This window comes from Cyclopterus lumpus, chromosome 9 (genome assembly GCF_009769545.1).
Source record: "Cyclopterus lumpus isolate fCycLum1 chromosome 9, fCycLum1.pri, whole genome shotgun sequence".
In the NCBI taxonomy this organism is placed as follows: domain Eukaryota; kingdom Metazoa; phylum Chordata; class Actinopteri; order Perciformes; family Cyclopteridae; genus Cyclopterus; species Cyclopterus lumpus.
The window spans coordinates 27,218,019-27,230,066 of NC_046974.1; the positions used below are offsets into that span (position 1 = coordinate 27,218,019).

General features: G+C 41.5%; 1 protein-coding gene across 6 annotated transcripts in view; it reads left to right on the forward strand.

Annotated features, from left to right (window-relative positions):
* Window positions 1-12,048, forward strand: part of arid3c (AT rich interactive domain 3C (BRIGHT-like)) — a 71,814-nt gene that overhangs the window by 39,714 nt on the left and 20,052 nt on the right. For all 6 annotated transcript variants that reach the window (XM_034542186.1, XM_034542185.1, XM_034542184.1 and 3 more), the window contains exon 3: window positions 5,612-5,684. In XM_034542186.1, the coding sequence (XP_034398077.1) occupies window positions 5,612-5,684 (73 nt within the window). The remainder of the gene's footprint in view (window positions 1-5,611; window positions 5,685-12,048) is intronic.

Genomic DNA, 12,048 nt, shown 5'->3' on the forward strand with positions numbered 1-12,048 from the left:
ATAAAGAGCATTGTACAGTGTCCCTGTCGCTGTGCATGTCAGGTGGTTCGCTCTCACCTTCAGGCAGAAAATGGCAACGCGTCTGCTTCTCCCTTGTTTACAATGAAAAATGACACCGCCGCTGTCCGACCGCTTCACTGGGAAATCTCATGGGATGATCTCCAAAAGGTCAGTGAGGTGACTGTTGTGGTGACTGATTAAACTACTAACAGGCATCAGGGCATTAAAGCTGGTGGAAATATAACACTAGTTTCCATGTCAGTTATTTAAAGGTATTTGCACAGTACAAGCTCATCTTTTAAATAAGTTGTCAAATAGCCATAAAAGACTTGATAAGAAAATATATTTAGGAAATTAACATTTATAATAAGAATTCTTTGACTACTCAAAAGGTCTGGACGGCATTTATGTACAGAGGATAAACCGTTTTTATTTCACAAGGCCGATGACCTTTCCTCTGCCGCCACACACACACAGTTTACATTGTTAGTGTGTATAAGGCGTTAAAGAAAGAAAATATATAAGAACAGAAAATACATAATAGTTAAGTGCACTTCCTTCACTGAAAAAAAGGGAATTGTTAACCGATGTAAAAAATAAAATAATAATTAAACACTCAACTCTAAGCAGTTATGTTAATCTGACTTGTTAGCTTGCTTTGAAGAGAGCAGCTTAACACCTCATTTAGCTTCACCTGCAAATATGAGGTCGTTTTAGTTTATAACTCAATAATACATTGATTTTCTGCTGGAATATGCACCATGCTCGGCATGAACACAATAATAAAGGAGTTGTTGTTATGTCACAACTATACACCAGTAGAAGTGACGTCTGTGTAGTTGACACAGACAGTGAAGACGACCAGAAACGATGACCAATCAGAGCACACTGGGCCCTTTTTCAAAAGGAGGTAGTCTTAAAGCAACAGGCGGTTTAACGGAGCGTTTCAGGCAGGTTCAGGTACATTCAGATACACAGTGTCTTTGAACATTAAAGCATGCAAACGTGTTCTAGCAGAAATCCCAAATACAAGTATGAACCTGAAAATCAGCATGATATGTCTCCTTTAAAGTAGATTTGTGCTCGGGGCCACCCAAGATGATGTCATACAAAACCATGATAATGCAAGTGTCACCTCAAGGCCCCTATTGTGTCAGTCCATATTGTTCTATAGCTGTTCATTTTTGTACACACTAAACACATTTTTTAAGGTGGAATTATTGAGGCCAACAATACATTTGAATATCGTACCCGGGAACCAGATGCACGGTTGCATTTTAATATTACAGCAGCAGAATAGATTAGAGGGAGAAGGCTGTGAGGATGAGCGTGGTGATTTACGATGCCATGTATCTGCCTGTGTGGCTGGAGGCCACGTTGGCCTTTGAAGTGGCCGTGATGAAGGAGAGCAGTGCACTCTGGGACGCGTGAAAGCTAATCATAATGGTCGTCGTGTCACGGCGCAGAAGTGGACAATGTCGGCTCTTTTACCTCCTCTGCAACTGCAGGTGTCACTCGCCGTTGACCTGTTTGTGGTGTTTTACAGCCGTCGCCACCTTCGGGGTGTACAGTTTGCCATGGTTACCAACAGATTGTCACTCCCGACCGGTCAAAATACCAGCACTGGGTTGGCTTCAAACTACGACGCTCCAGGTTTGACGGGACATCATGCTCGTTTCATGCATAGCGTCTTATCAAAGTCGACTGTTATTGGAGCTATTTTTAGTTTTTACTCACGGAACAAAACTACTCCCATAGGCTTAGAAAGACATCTGTGTTTATAAAAAGAATGATAAAGTTATTTAAAAATTATCCCACATTTTCTCTTAAGAATAAGAATAAGCAACAAAAGGTAAAACCAGCATTCACACGGGACTTTGTCGTTCTTTAGATTATGTCACCTGACTTCCTTTGCGGCAGCCCTGCACTTCCTGGTTTAACGAATACGTTGGTTATTTATGAATAACAGTGGATAACTAAGTCCAAATGGGGAATGAGAACATCCTGATGTACTTAACCAGCCACGTCTTTTTTTTTATCCTCTTAACAAAGTAGTTGCTTACCTGAATTACAATATTTCCATAACATTTTCTAAGAATTTTCTAAAAGCCTAAGAAATTTCTTTTTTTTCTTTTCTTTTTTGCCTAAACCTGACCAAACATTAACCGTAATAAACATCAGTTTGGTAACTGTGATTTCTAACTGTTATCGTCTTGTTGATTAGAGGTAAGATCAGAACATTTTCATTATTTTATTTGGATGAGCTGTTGAAAATATGCACGTGCTGATTTAGTATAATTTATTACTATTACTACTATTATACAATACATGTATAGTATGTATACTTCACTGCTGAGACAAAGGCTGCATCAGGCACTGCAGTGCTTGTCATATTGAAGGAGCCTTGAGAGGCCTCTATGAGGCTATATCCAACATGGATTTCCAGGATTAACCCTCTGATGCCTCGGTTGATAGCGGGCCAGTAAGGTGAACAGATCATGGGAATCCTCTGGGCCAGTTTATCTCATTGGACTACCCCCCCACCCACTGTTTTGTCATTTATATCATCCCTAAATCCAATTTACTGGGAAGTAGTTACCCAATAAGTCCCCATCATGAAGAGAAAAACATATTGTTTGAAAATACCTCCAATAAAGCAAGCCCAGTGTCCTTCAAATGACATTGATATTGGATGATCTTTATCGGCCTTTTTACAAGAGAGCGAAAGCTTCAGAGGTGAGCACTTGGTTGGTTTAGCATATTTACTGCTTGTATTTCTTCCTCGGGCTTCATAAACTGTCAAGTACAGGGAAGTGTGTTTCTGTGTGTGTGTGTGTGTGTGTGTGTGTGTGTGTGTGTGTCCTGCTGTGGCCCGTGGTAAAATAACACTCAGGGCTGCCAATATGTGGTCAGCCTGTTGCCACTTAATTCTATAGACGCACAGAATGCCTCTTCATATTAGCTTCCACATCTTCTGTTATTGGTGTGTGTGTGTGTGTGTGTGTGTGTGTGTGAGAGAGAGAGAGAGAGAGAGAGACAGAGCAAGGGAAAAGGAAAGCACTAGTGGAGTGATGTTACCGGTGGTACTTAGCCAACTGGAAGGTTGCCAGCATGACCAGGCAGCATCGCTCCCTGATTAACTCTCACTCAAACACACACACACACACACACACTCACACACACGTGCACACACACACACACAAACTTTCATATCTTGACATTTACAGCTCACTAAAATAGTCGTATATATATCAAAGTAATAAGTTGTATCCCTACGTTCACTGTTCTGAGACGGGAGGTCGTAATGTTGTAAATCAAAATAATGGCTTCCTGTGCCACAGATCTGATTTGCAGTTACACTCATGATGCTATTTGTCGCTGCCTTATTGTCATTAGTTGTACATTTGGTAATTACCTCACTATTGTAGTTCTCATGGTCACTGGCGGGGTCTCCATTCCCCTCCGTGAAATTCAACTTGCATGCCGACTTTCGGGGTGATGCAGGATATGATGCTGTGTGCACCGGGCAGAAGTATCATACGCAGCCCTTTCACAAATGTGTTTAAATCCTCGTTACTGAGAACTTTATAGTCCAACCCACGTGACCGGTGACAGGTGACAGGTGACAGGTGACTCACAAAAGTGTGGCGTTAATATTTTTAGTGAGTGTGGCCACAGCAACGACAGGTGAAGCTTCGATGAGGGGAGAAAAAAAAGGTCCGGAGGCATTTCCAAGTTCAATGTCGGCCGGCTTCCCTCAGCTGACCCCGGTGGCTGAGAGCCTCCAGGTTAAGCTGAACCCGGTGTCCTTCAGCCTGCCTCGGCCTGTCTGTCTGTTCATTTACCTCACACACTGAGGGGAGGGGTGTTTGGGGGGTTGGGTGGTGTAATGCCGCCTGGCGGTTTTTCTCTCTCCCTCTCAACGCCTCAACAAAATGAAGTTGTGCAAAAAACTGAGCGTCAGACAGCAGATTACAACAGGATGTCGAATAAACTGCTGATTCCTCGGCCGTTCGGTCGGAGCCGGCGGTCTGTGACGAATGTCGAAGCCGGTCCTCCTGTGCAGAAGGCGAGTCACCCAAAGTGAGATCCAGGTTGCTGCAGCAGACTGCCAGACAGACACAGAGGTGCACGCTCACCCGTACGCACGCACGTGGTCGCAATGAAACAAATAAATAATGCTATGCCGTATGTATCGAAGCCAGCTGTCAATGTCTTTTTGGAGAATTTAATTAAATAGTTTTTTTTAAGATCCACTTCCCTGAGCTTGTTGAACCGCGTGTGTGTGCATGTTAGTGCGTGCGCGTGTGTGTGTCATTGCCTCTATGAGCACACACTCATCATTGTCTCTGCATATGTGCCTTGGCACTCCATGGGCCTCACAATTGATCCCGCTGCATTGTCATCCGCTCTGCATTTGTGCACTTAACATTTTTGCAATGGCTTGCTGTTCCTTTACCTTTCGATATTCCCTCCGCCACGGACTGCCTGCAGAGCAGCACTCACAATGCACTCACAGCCCCCCCTCCCCCAGAGCAAACACACACATACACACCGCCTCGGGAACCCTACCCTTAACAAACCCCCCCCTACGGTTTCCTCCTGAGTGCTGACCTGCTCTGGTCCTTTAATATTGGTGACAGCTAATACACTTCTAAATGATCAGTTATTATCTCCGGGTCCTCGTCCACAGGGCCCCACTGATTCCAAAGGTCATCCCTCTGTCTTCCAGTATTGATTAAGTGGGTCTGTTAACGTGGCTCTGGGCCTTACTGAAAGTGAACATTGCCACTAACATATTTCCATCAGCTGTATCTGGCTGGAGAGGCCCATTTAAAAGCCTCTTTGACAGCGCCGTCGCCCCGGTGAATAGGGCAGGATGAGGAGCATAATGGGGATGCCAATAAGGAAACTAGTGCTTCTCAAATATATACGGAGGTTCACAGGCATGACAGACACAGGGAGACGTCCTGCTGGGATATTATACAGTCGGTTTGTATTCTCAGTCGCTATATATACAAGTGAAGAAAAGATGACCGTACGGTGGCCAAAAGAGCTCAATGTCACCACTTTAACAACAAATGTATGAGTTTCAACCATTTATTAATGCATGCCATAAGAAATGTAAATAATTGTAATTAGGAAAGAGAAAAAGAAAACCAAGATGCTACAAAAAAAACACAAAAGGTTAAAATAGTTAGTATCATTTGCCATTTTTTTGGACATATATATATATATATATATACAGTATATCCATACTAGTGATGTCACAAGAATTGAGACCAAATTGATGCACAAATTCTAAAAATGTATCTACAGTATTGTAGGTACCGTAGGTGAAATCCTTGAGACTTAAATAGTTCTGGGCATTATAGAAAATGTCCATGATATCGCGACATTGTGAACAACGAATGGACGTGTACTTGTCTAATCCGTGTCTCTGGAGGAGAGCGGGCGTCCTGCTCGGCTGAAAACAGAGATAACAGCTAACGGACGGAGGCAGATTGTCTTGAAGGGACCTCATAACCCCGAGCAACCTCACTGTCTCTGATTTCTTTTGGTGAACATGTTGAATACTTCATTAATTGGTTTATTTCTTTTCTTTTTTCAGTTGTATGAGTTGGATGATGATGAAAAGCGCAAAGAGTTTCTCGACGACCTTTTCAGTTTCATGCAGAAACGGGGTAAGTACAAGAATACGACAAAAAAACTCTTCTTTTTTTGACAGAATCTACCATCAATCAATCAGTTAATAAATATGTACACTACATGCACATGGGCTCCATTGTAAGGATGGGTATCGGACTCAATACCTTTAATTAGGAGGGCAATGGATCATAAAACTCACGGATTGGATCAACACAAAATAAAAAAGGGAGCATATGTAACTTGTATGTAACCATAAGCATAATTAGCTTTTCCTAAATACGCTTTTTTGTACTGACTGAAGTCAGTGTAAAACATCAGCTTTACTTTTACTTAGTGGTTTTGCATAAAACACACAATTTCAATAATAAGGAAAAATAATATTGCATTTTTGTTAATAAAACAAATATTATCATTCGTAGTTGTATTCGTATGTTTTATTATCTGCTTCATGCTAGATGTCTCTTACATCTATGTTATATTAATGTGAAAAAATCCCCTCTAAACAAATGGAATTATTAATATTAATATGGACAAAACTAAAATAATTGTATTTGGGGAAAATGAAGAGAGACTTAAGATTGCCACTCATCTTGGCACAAAAGGACTTAAAACAAAGAACACTGTTAAAAACCTTTGGCGTCTTCATTGATTGTGATCTCAGTTTTAAAAAGCATATGGAAGCAATAACTAGATCAGCTTTTTAACATTTCAAAAACACAGCCAAACTTAGAGGTCAAAAACATGATTCAGAAAAACCTGTTTTTCTTTCCAACGGGGGAATGCCATCCTAAATACCTCCAAAACTAGACAATCAAGATTGATCTGACATTCTGGGTTGATCTGTCCCTTTAATACATGTAAGTAATTAGTGACTAATAATAGCCACGCCGGAGCTCACTTTGTGTGTTCAAGGTTTTTATTTTATTGATCAAAAACAAGATCAAGGTTTCAAGGTTTTCAGATCCAGCTGAAGCTGAAGCTCCAGAAAAAGTTAACAGCTTGAGCTTTTCTTTTCTTCTACGAATCCAGGACAAGTAGTGGGGGGAGGGAGGTGAGAACTAAGGGGACAGGACAGGGTTGGACCATGTGCAGGTGATGGAGGTAGTGAGGCTCCAGGTTCAGAAAGGGAGACGAGAGGGCAACCCGCTTGTCTTCTTCCGTTGGCCACGTACATATGTGATGCTGTGTTGTGCCAACACCAGGGTTCGTTGGGGAAATAGATCCGTGTTTAGACCCTTAATAATAATATGAGGAAGTTAACAGCCAGCAGAGAATAAAAGGCACTGCCACCTACAATGACACCTTCTATTTTAAGGAGCACACGGCTAGAGTGCCATGTTTTTGTTATTTGGAATTCCTCCTCCTGTACACAATGTTTTACATGTCTGCAAAGAGGTTTGACTTCACCTCCCGACCTTGACTTACAATGCACAAGGAATTATTTAATGGAAGAACAGATTTGTGGTGTGTTGTTTATTCTCCATTCTATCATCTGAAATAATTGATGTCCTCTTTGTTTATTTTTATTTAATAATAAATAAATACAAATCAGAGTCAACAATCACCTTATAAATAATAATGAACTGCTGAGAACACAACATTTAAAAAAGATTAATTTCAACATATAGCCTACAGCTTTTACACTTATACATGTGAACCTTTTTTTCCAGTATGTTCTGTGTTTGTTGTAAACATTCATGATTCCTCATCATGTTCTCACACTCATATGCTATGAACAATATGTTCACTTCATTTCTTTTGAAATATCAGAGTTAGCTTCTTACGAGCTGTTTCAGTTTAAAAAGGAATAGATGTTTGAACTTTGACACCATTATCGTATGAAGGTCGTGAGAATATCCCAAAAATCCCCCAAAAAGTTGGCCATTTGAGCAGCTGTGTGCTGTGACAGCCGTAGGAAAGCACACGCTGATGAAGTGATGCTGTAGTTGGGTGGTCACTTGGGTTTAGAGACCGTATGGATTGTTGTTGGAGCGTTCAATTAGAGATTGATTTTGGACTTAGTGTAGGGAGACATTGTCAGTGCCGAGCAGATCAGCAGCAGCCTATCTCCACCGCTCGCCTCTGACAACTGTGATCAGAGTGGACTGCTGCAAATATCCCAATCAATGTTTCTTGAAAACATCACTGTCATTCTGCACTGACAAAGAAATGTCAGCCAGGCTCACTAAGCAGAGATCCCATTGGAAAGTGTCAAAACTGCAGCGCTCCTTTCACGCTGTTGATGTATTGGCTGGATAAAAAACACATCATTCTCAAATGACAGGTGCTGGACCTCCTCCCTATAGGCCGGCTCGTCAACCACGAGTGTGTTGTGTGCAAACTTGGTAATGGTATTGGAACCATGTAACGGGTGTGCTGTAGTAGGCAGAGAGAGGAGAGGACCCAGCACACTGCCCTGTGGGACACCACAGGATGATAAGGGATAATAAGTGATAAGTGATAAGTTCAGTATGTAGACTAATGGCCAATGGTTTCTTTCCTCAAACAAGTCAGAACCCCCTTGTTATTCCAAGTATGATACACAATCCTTTACTTCCGGTTCAAAATTAAATTATCTGATGGGATTTTCATTGGTCTGTTATTGTCTGTTATTGTCTGTCATCTTTTTCGACTACACCTTGAATAGGGAAGGTAGAGCCGTAGTAGCACTCTAGTAGCACTTAAATGTCCCTTACCGATAGCACTTTGTTGTTTAGCACTTTAGTAGCACTTAAATGTCTCTTACTGATAGTACTATGTAGTTTAACGTTATTGAAGAAATTGTACTTGCTTGATTCTTGTTGTTCTGAGTTTGGACTCATGGTTTAATGCACTTATTGTAAGTCGCTTTGGATAAAAGCGTCAGCTAAATGACATGTCATGTAATGTAATGTCTTCCTGGATTTAAAAGTGGGTCCCAACTTGACAGTAACCTGGCCCACCAGATGGTGTGCTACAGAGAAATATCTGAGAGGCCGTCTTTGGAAAAAATAGTTGGCAGGTGATTGGATGAACCCTCTGTCAATCAAAGTCTCGAGAAGAGAACATATCTTCCAGAAGAGTACTCAAATGGGCTCCTGTGGTAGGTCTCCAGGACCTGGTTCTGCCACGATCTCCAGGTGGAAACAAGACCAGCCGCACGCTGTCATGGCTGCTACATTACATTACATGTCATTTAGCTGACGCTTTTATCCAAAGCAACTTACAATCATGTTACATTCATACACTGTAGACACAGCTACAGGGAACAATTCAGGGTTAAGTGTCTTGCTCAAGGACACATCGACTAGGGCGGGGATTGAACCATCAACCCTGCTAATCATCCCATTGGTCACAATCTCCAACATTTAACTGATCGGATCTCCTTCCTGAGCAACCATGTCAGAACACAGCTTGTGTTACTTATTATGATTGATTGATTTGTTTTGCTAATTAATTGCTTAGTGTAAAATGTGAGTCTGCATATGAATGCAGAATCTGTTTAAAGAGAATACCCTTTCCCTGACTGGCATTGTTGAGGGAGGCACCGATCCAATCACTCAGTTTGGTATCGGTACCAATACTGACCTGATTATGAATATCAGGCCCGACTCCAGCTCTCAACATTAATCAGGATTAGGATTAATGTCAATGTAGTTACAAAATGTGGTGTTTTCACTATCCCCGGGCTCATTTTCCCTTCCATGAAAATGAATCCAATGAGTTCCCTGCAGTGAGGTATGAAAATACCTCACTGCAGGTGGGCAAAGGACAGAATTGGTATTGCATCAGTAAAACTGTTGGATTCATGAGCAATAAAACCCTCAGAGGCTGAATTCCGTGCACTCAGGGGATTTGCTTCTTGAGCTTTGTTCCATGTCGCAGACGGCGCAGTATTTCTCCGACATATTTCCTCTTGTCAGGGGAACGTTAACGGCTTGAAACACGCAGCAGATGGTTCGGACCACCTTTGTGATGATTCTCTCAGTGTTGGAAGCCGAGACGTGAGAGATTCCATCAACAGTAGAGCAGACAATGGCTGTGATGGCCTCCTTTGTGTGTTGATAAATACCTAGGGTGATTTACTGGTGCCCCCGGGGGGCCTTGGTTATTAATTGATTATTATCTCTGAGGACTACCATCAGCACTTTTTCTCAAATAAGTCAACTTTTGTCCCCCAGCTAATTGTTTAAGAATACTATGTGGCAGAAGAAAAGGCTACCTTAAAAAATGTCAGAGTCTTCGATCGCTGTGACAGTAAATATTCCTCTTTACTGAACTGCTGCATCGCCTGACTGTCGTTATTTTTATGTTTCCCTCTGTTCTCTGGTGGAGTCTTTACAACGTTAAGTTGAAGTCTGTGTTCATAATGACATCCTAGGTCAAATAAATGGTGGGGCAACCACTTCTCTGGACGGATGCAAAACCAGAAAACTACACGATTCTGACACACAGCTTAGCACCGGTGACCACTCGGCTTGGCACATGCCTGTTTCTATAAACTTCTTGTTACGCTGCTCAGCTCATGGTAGGAAAGTTAATAATTACTGTTTAACCCTTAACTGACAATAAGCATTTTAAGCGATTAATGCTATTAACATGTTTTATTCGCCGTGTCATTGAGAAGTCACAATCCTGTGTAACAGCAATGTCTCTGATTGGTGGAGCTCATTGTGACCACAGAAACGTTTACAGCTTTAATGGCTAGAGAGGGTACAGGCTGGTTTCAAGAGGGAGCTGGTCGCATTTGGGATCACTCTTAAAACAACGACGTGCACAATCTTCTACCTTTGCTTTCTTTTGCTCCAAATGTAATGTTTTCTGGTCACCAGTCATTTTGTCGTTAGTTTGCTTAAACCTCTGTAAATAACAATTTCCTGAAACATTAATGCACTTCCAAAACTTGAGCTGTGGGCGGTGACTGTTGAGCACCAACTACTACTGTTGTAGTTTATAAGTTTTACCGGGTTAGTTTTAAACAAGCAAACTACTTAGTTAGGTTTCGGAAAAGAACCCCACTGTTTGAGTCAGCATGGGACTGATACCCGATATCAGTCTCAGTAGTGGTGCATCTCCACCCACTAACTTTAAAAGTAATAACATGAGACTGCGCTATACTTTGTGCTCATTAGTAAATGTGAGCATGCTAACACACGAGAGTATGATGTGAACATGGCAAACATTATAGCTGGTAACCCACTTTTGACATTCTAAGAAATTTCAGGCTCTGATGTACACACAATACATCCATTATTGGTTCGGGTGTTTTCATGGGATTTATTGGCCAGAAGAAATACGGTGATGTCCGACAGTGCGTGTGCTCCACAGTCCTCATCGTCTTCATTTTGGGAGTTGAACAGAGGTAGATAAACACTCGGTTCCCCCCCTACTAATCGTTCACTTCATGGGTTAAAAGAGCAAAGTCAATGAGGAGGAGAAATTCTCATCCCATTATTGGCTCGGAGGTGCAAAGTGAGCGCATCAGTGATGAGGCCAAGCAGAAAGATGATTACTCCACTACCAGAGCCCCTGATGCTCCACACTGTTCCAATTACAAACTCCCCTGCTCTTTGCAGCTGAGGGTTAGACTCCGTGCAAAGTGGATTTCCTCCACCTTGTCCACCATTGCTCATTGTCATAATGATACATGGCCTGATGAGATAGTTTATGCTGACAAAAGGCCTCCATCCTCACTCTTTTATTCCTTATATCTCTTTCAGGGAATCAGAGAGCCAAATACATCACCCTCGGTATTGAAAGCACATAAATCTTGTTTTAAGAGGCTTGTCTCTCCTCAGATTCTGTCAGACAAAGGCTGAGGCTTTTATTTATTGCCTCAATCCGTGTTTGGTTGGCTATTGTGTCTCCAACAAAATAATAGTTTCACAGATCAGCACGGACACACATTATAATCAGAGGTCATAAAGATGAAGCTGAAGGAGTGTGAGGATGAGCTGCTTTTGTTTTGTTTCCTGTAGGACTCCATTATCCCAGACATCAACGGCATTTCATACATTTCAAACCGCAATTTTACAAGCAAACAATACAAATATACTTGTTAAGTACAAATCATGCCGACAGTTTGTCGCTATAGTTTGGCTCAGTGTGAAGTTAAGGTACCTTTTAGTTTCTACCATTACAATTTTAGTTAAGTTCACAAAATATACAGTGAAATGAAAAAATGTACAGTATAAAGACTCCTGAAGTGTCTCCTTGCCATTTACAATTTATAACTTTCAGCCATTATTATACTCTGAAGGAGGGATATATATATAAACATTACTGTACATTTGTCATAGATATAAGCTATAGAGACTGTAAACATTGTGTATTTTAACATGGGGTCTATTGGACTTTAACCATAGTCTATAAGAAATGGACCCACTGGTTTGTGGACTGATGTTATGAAGACTCGAGTTC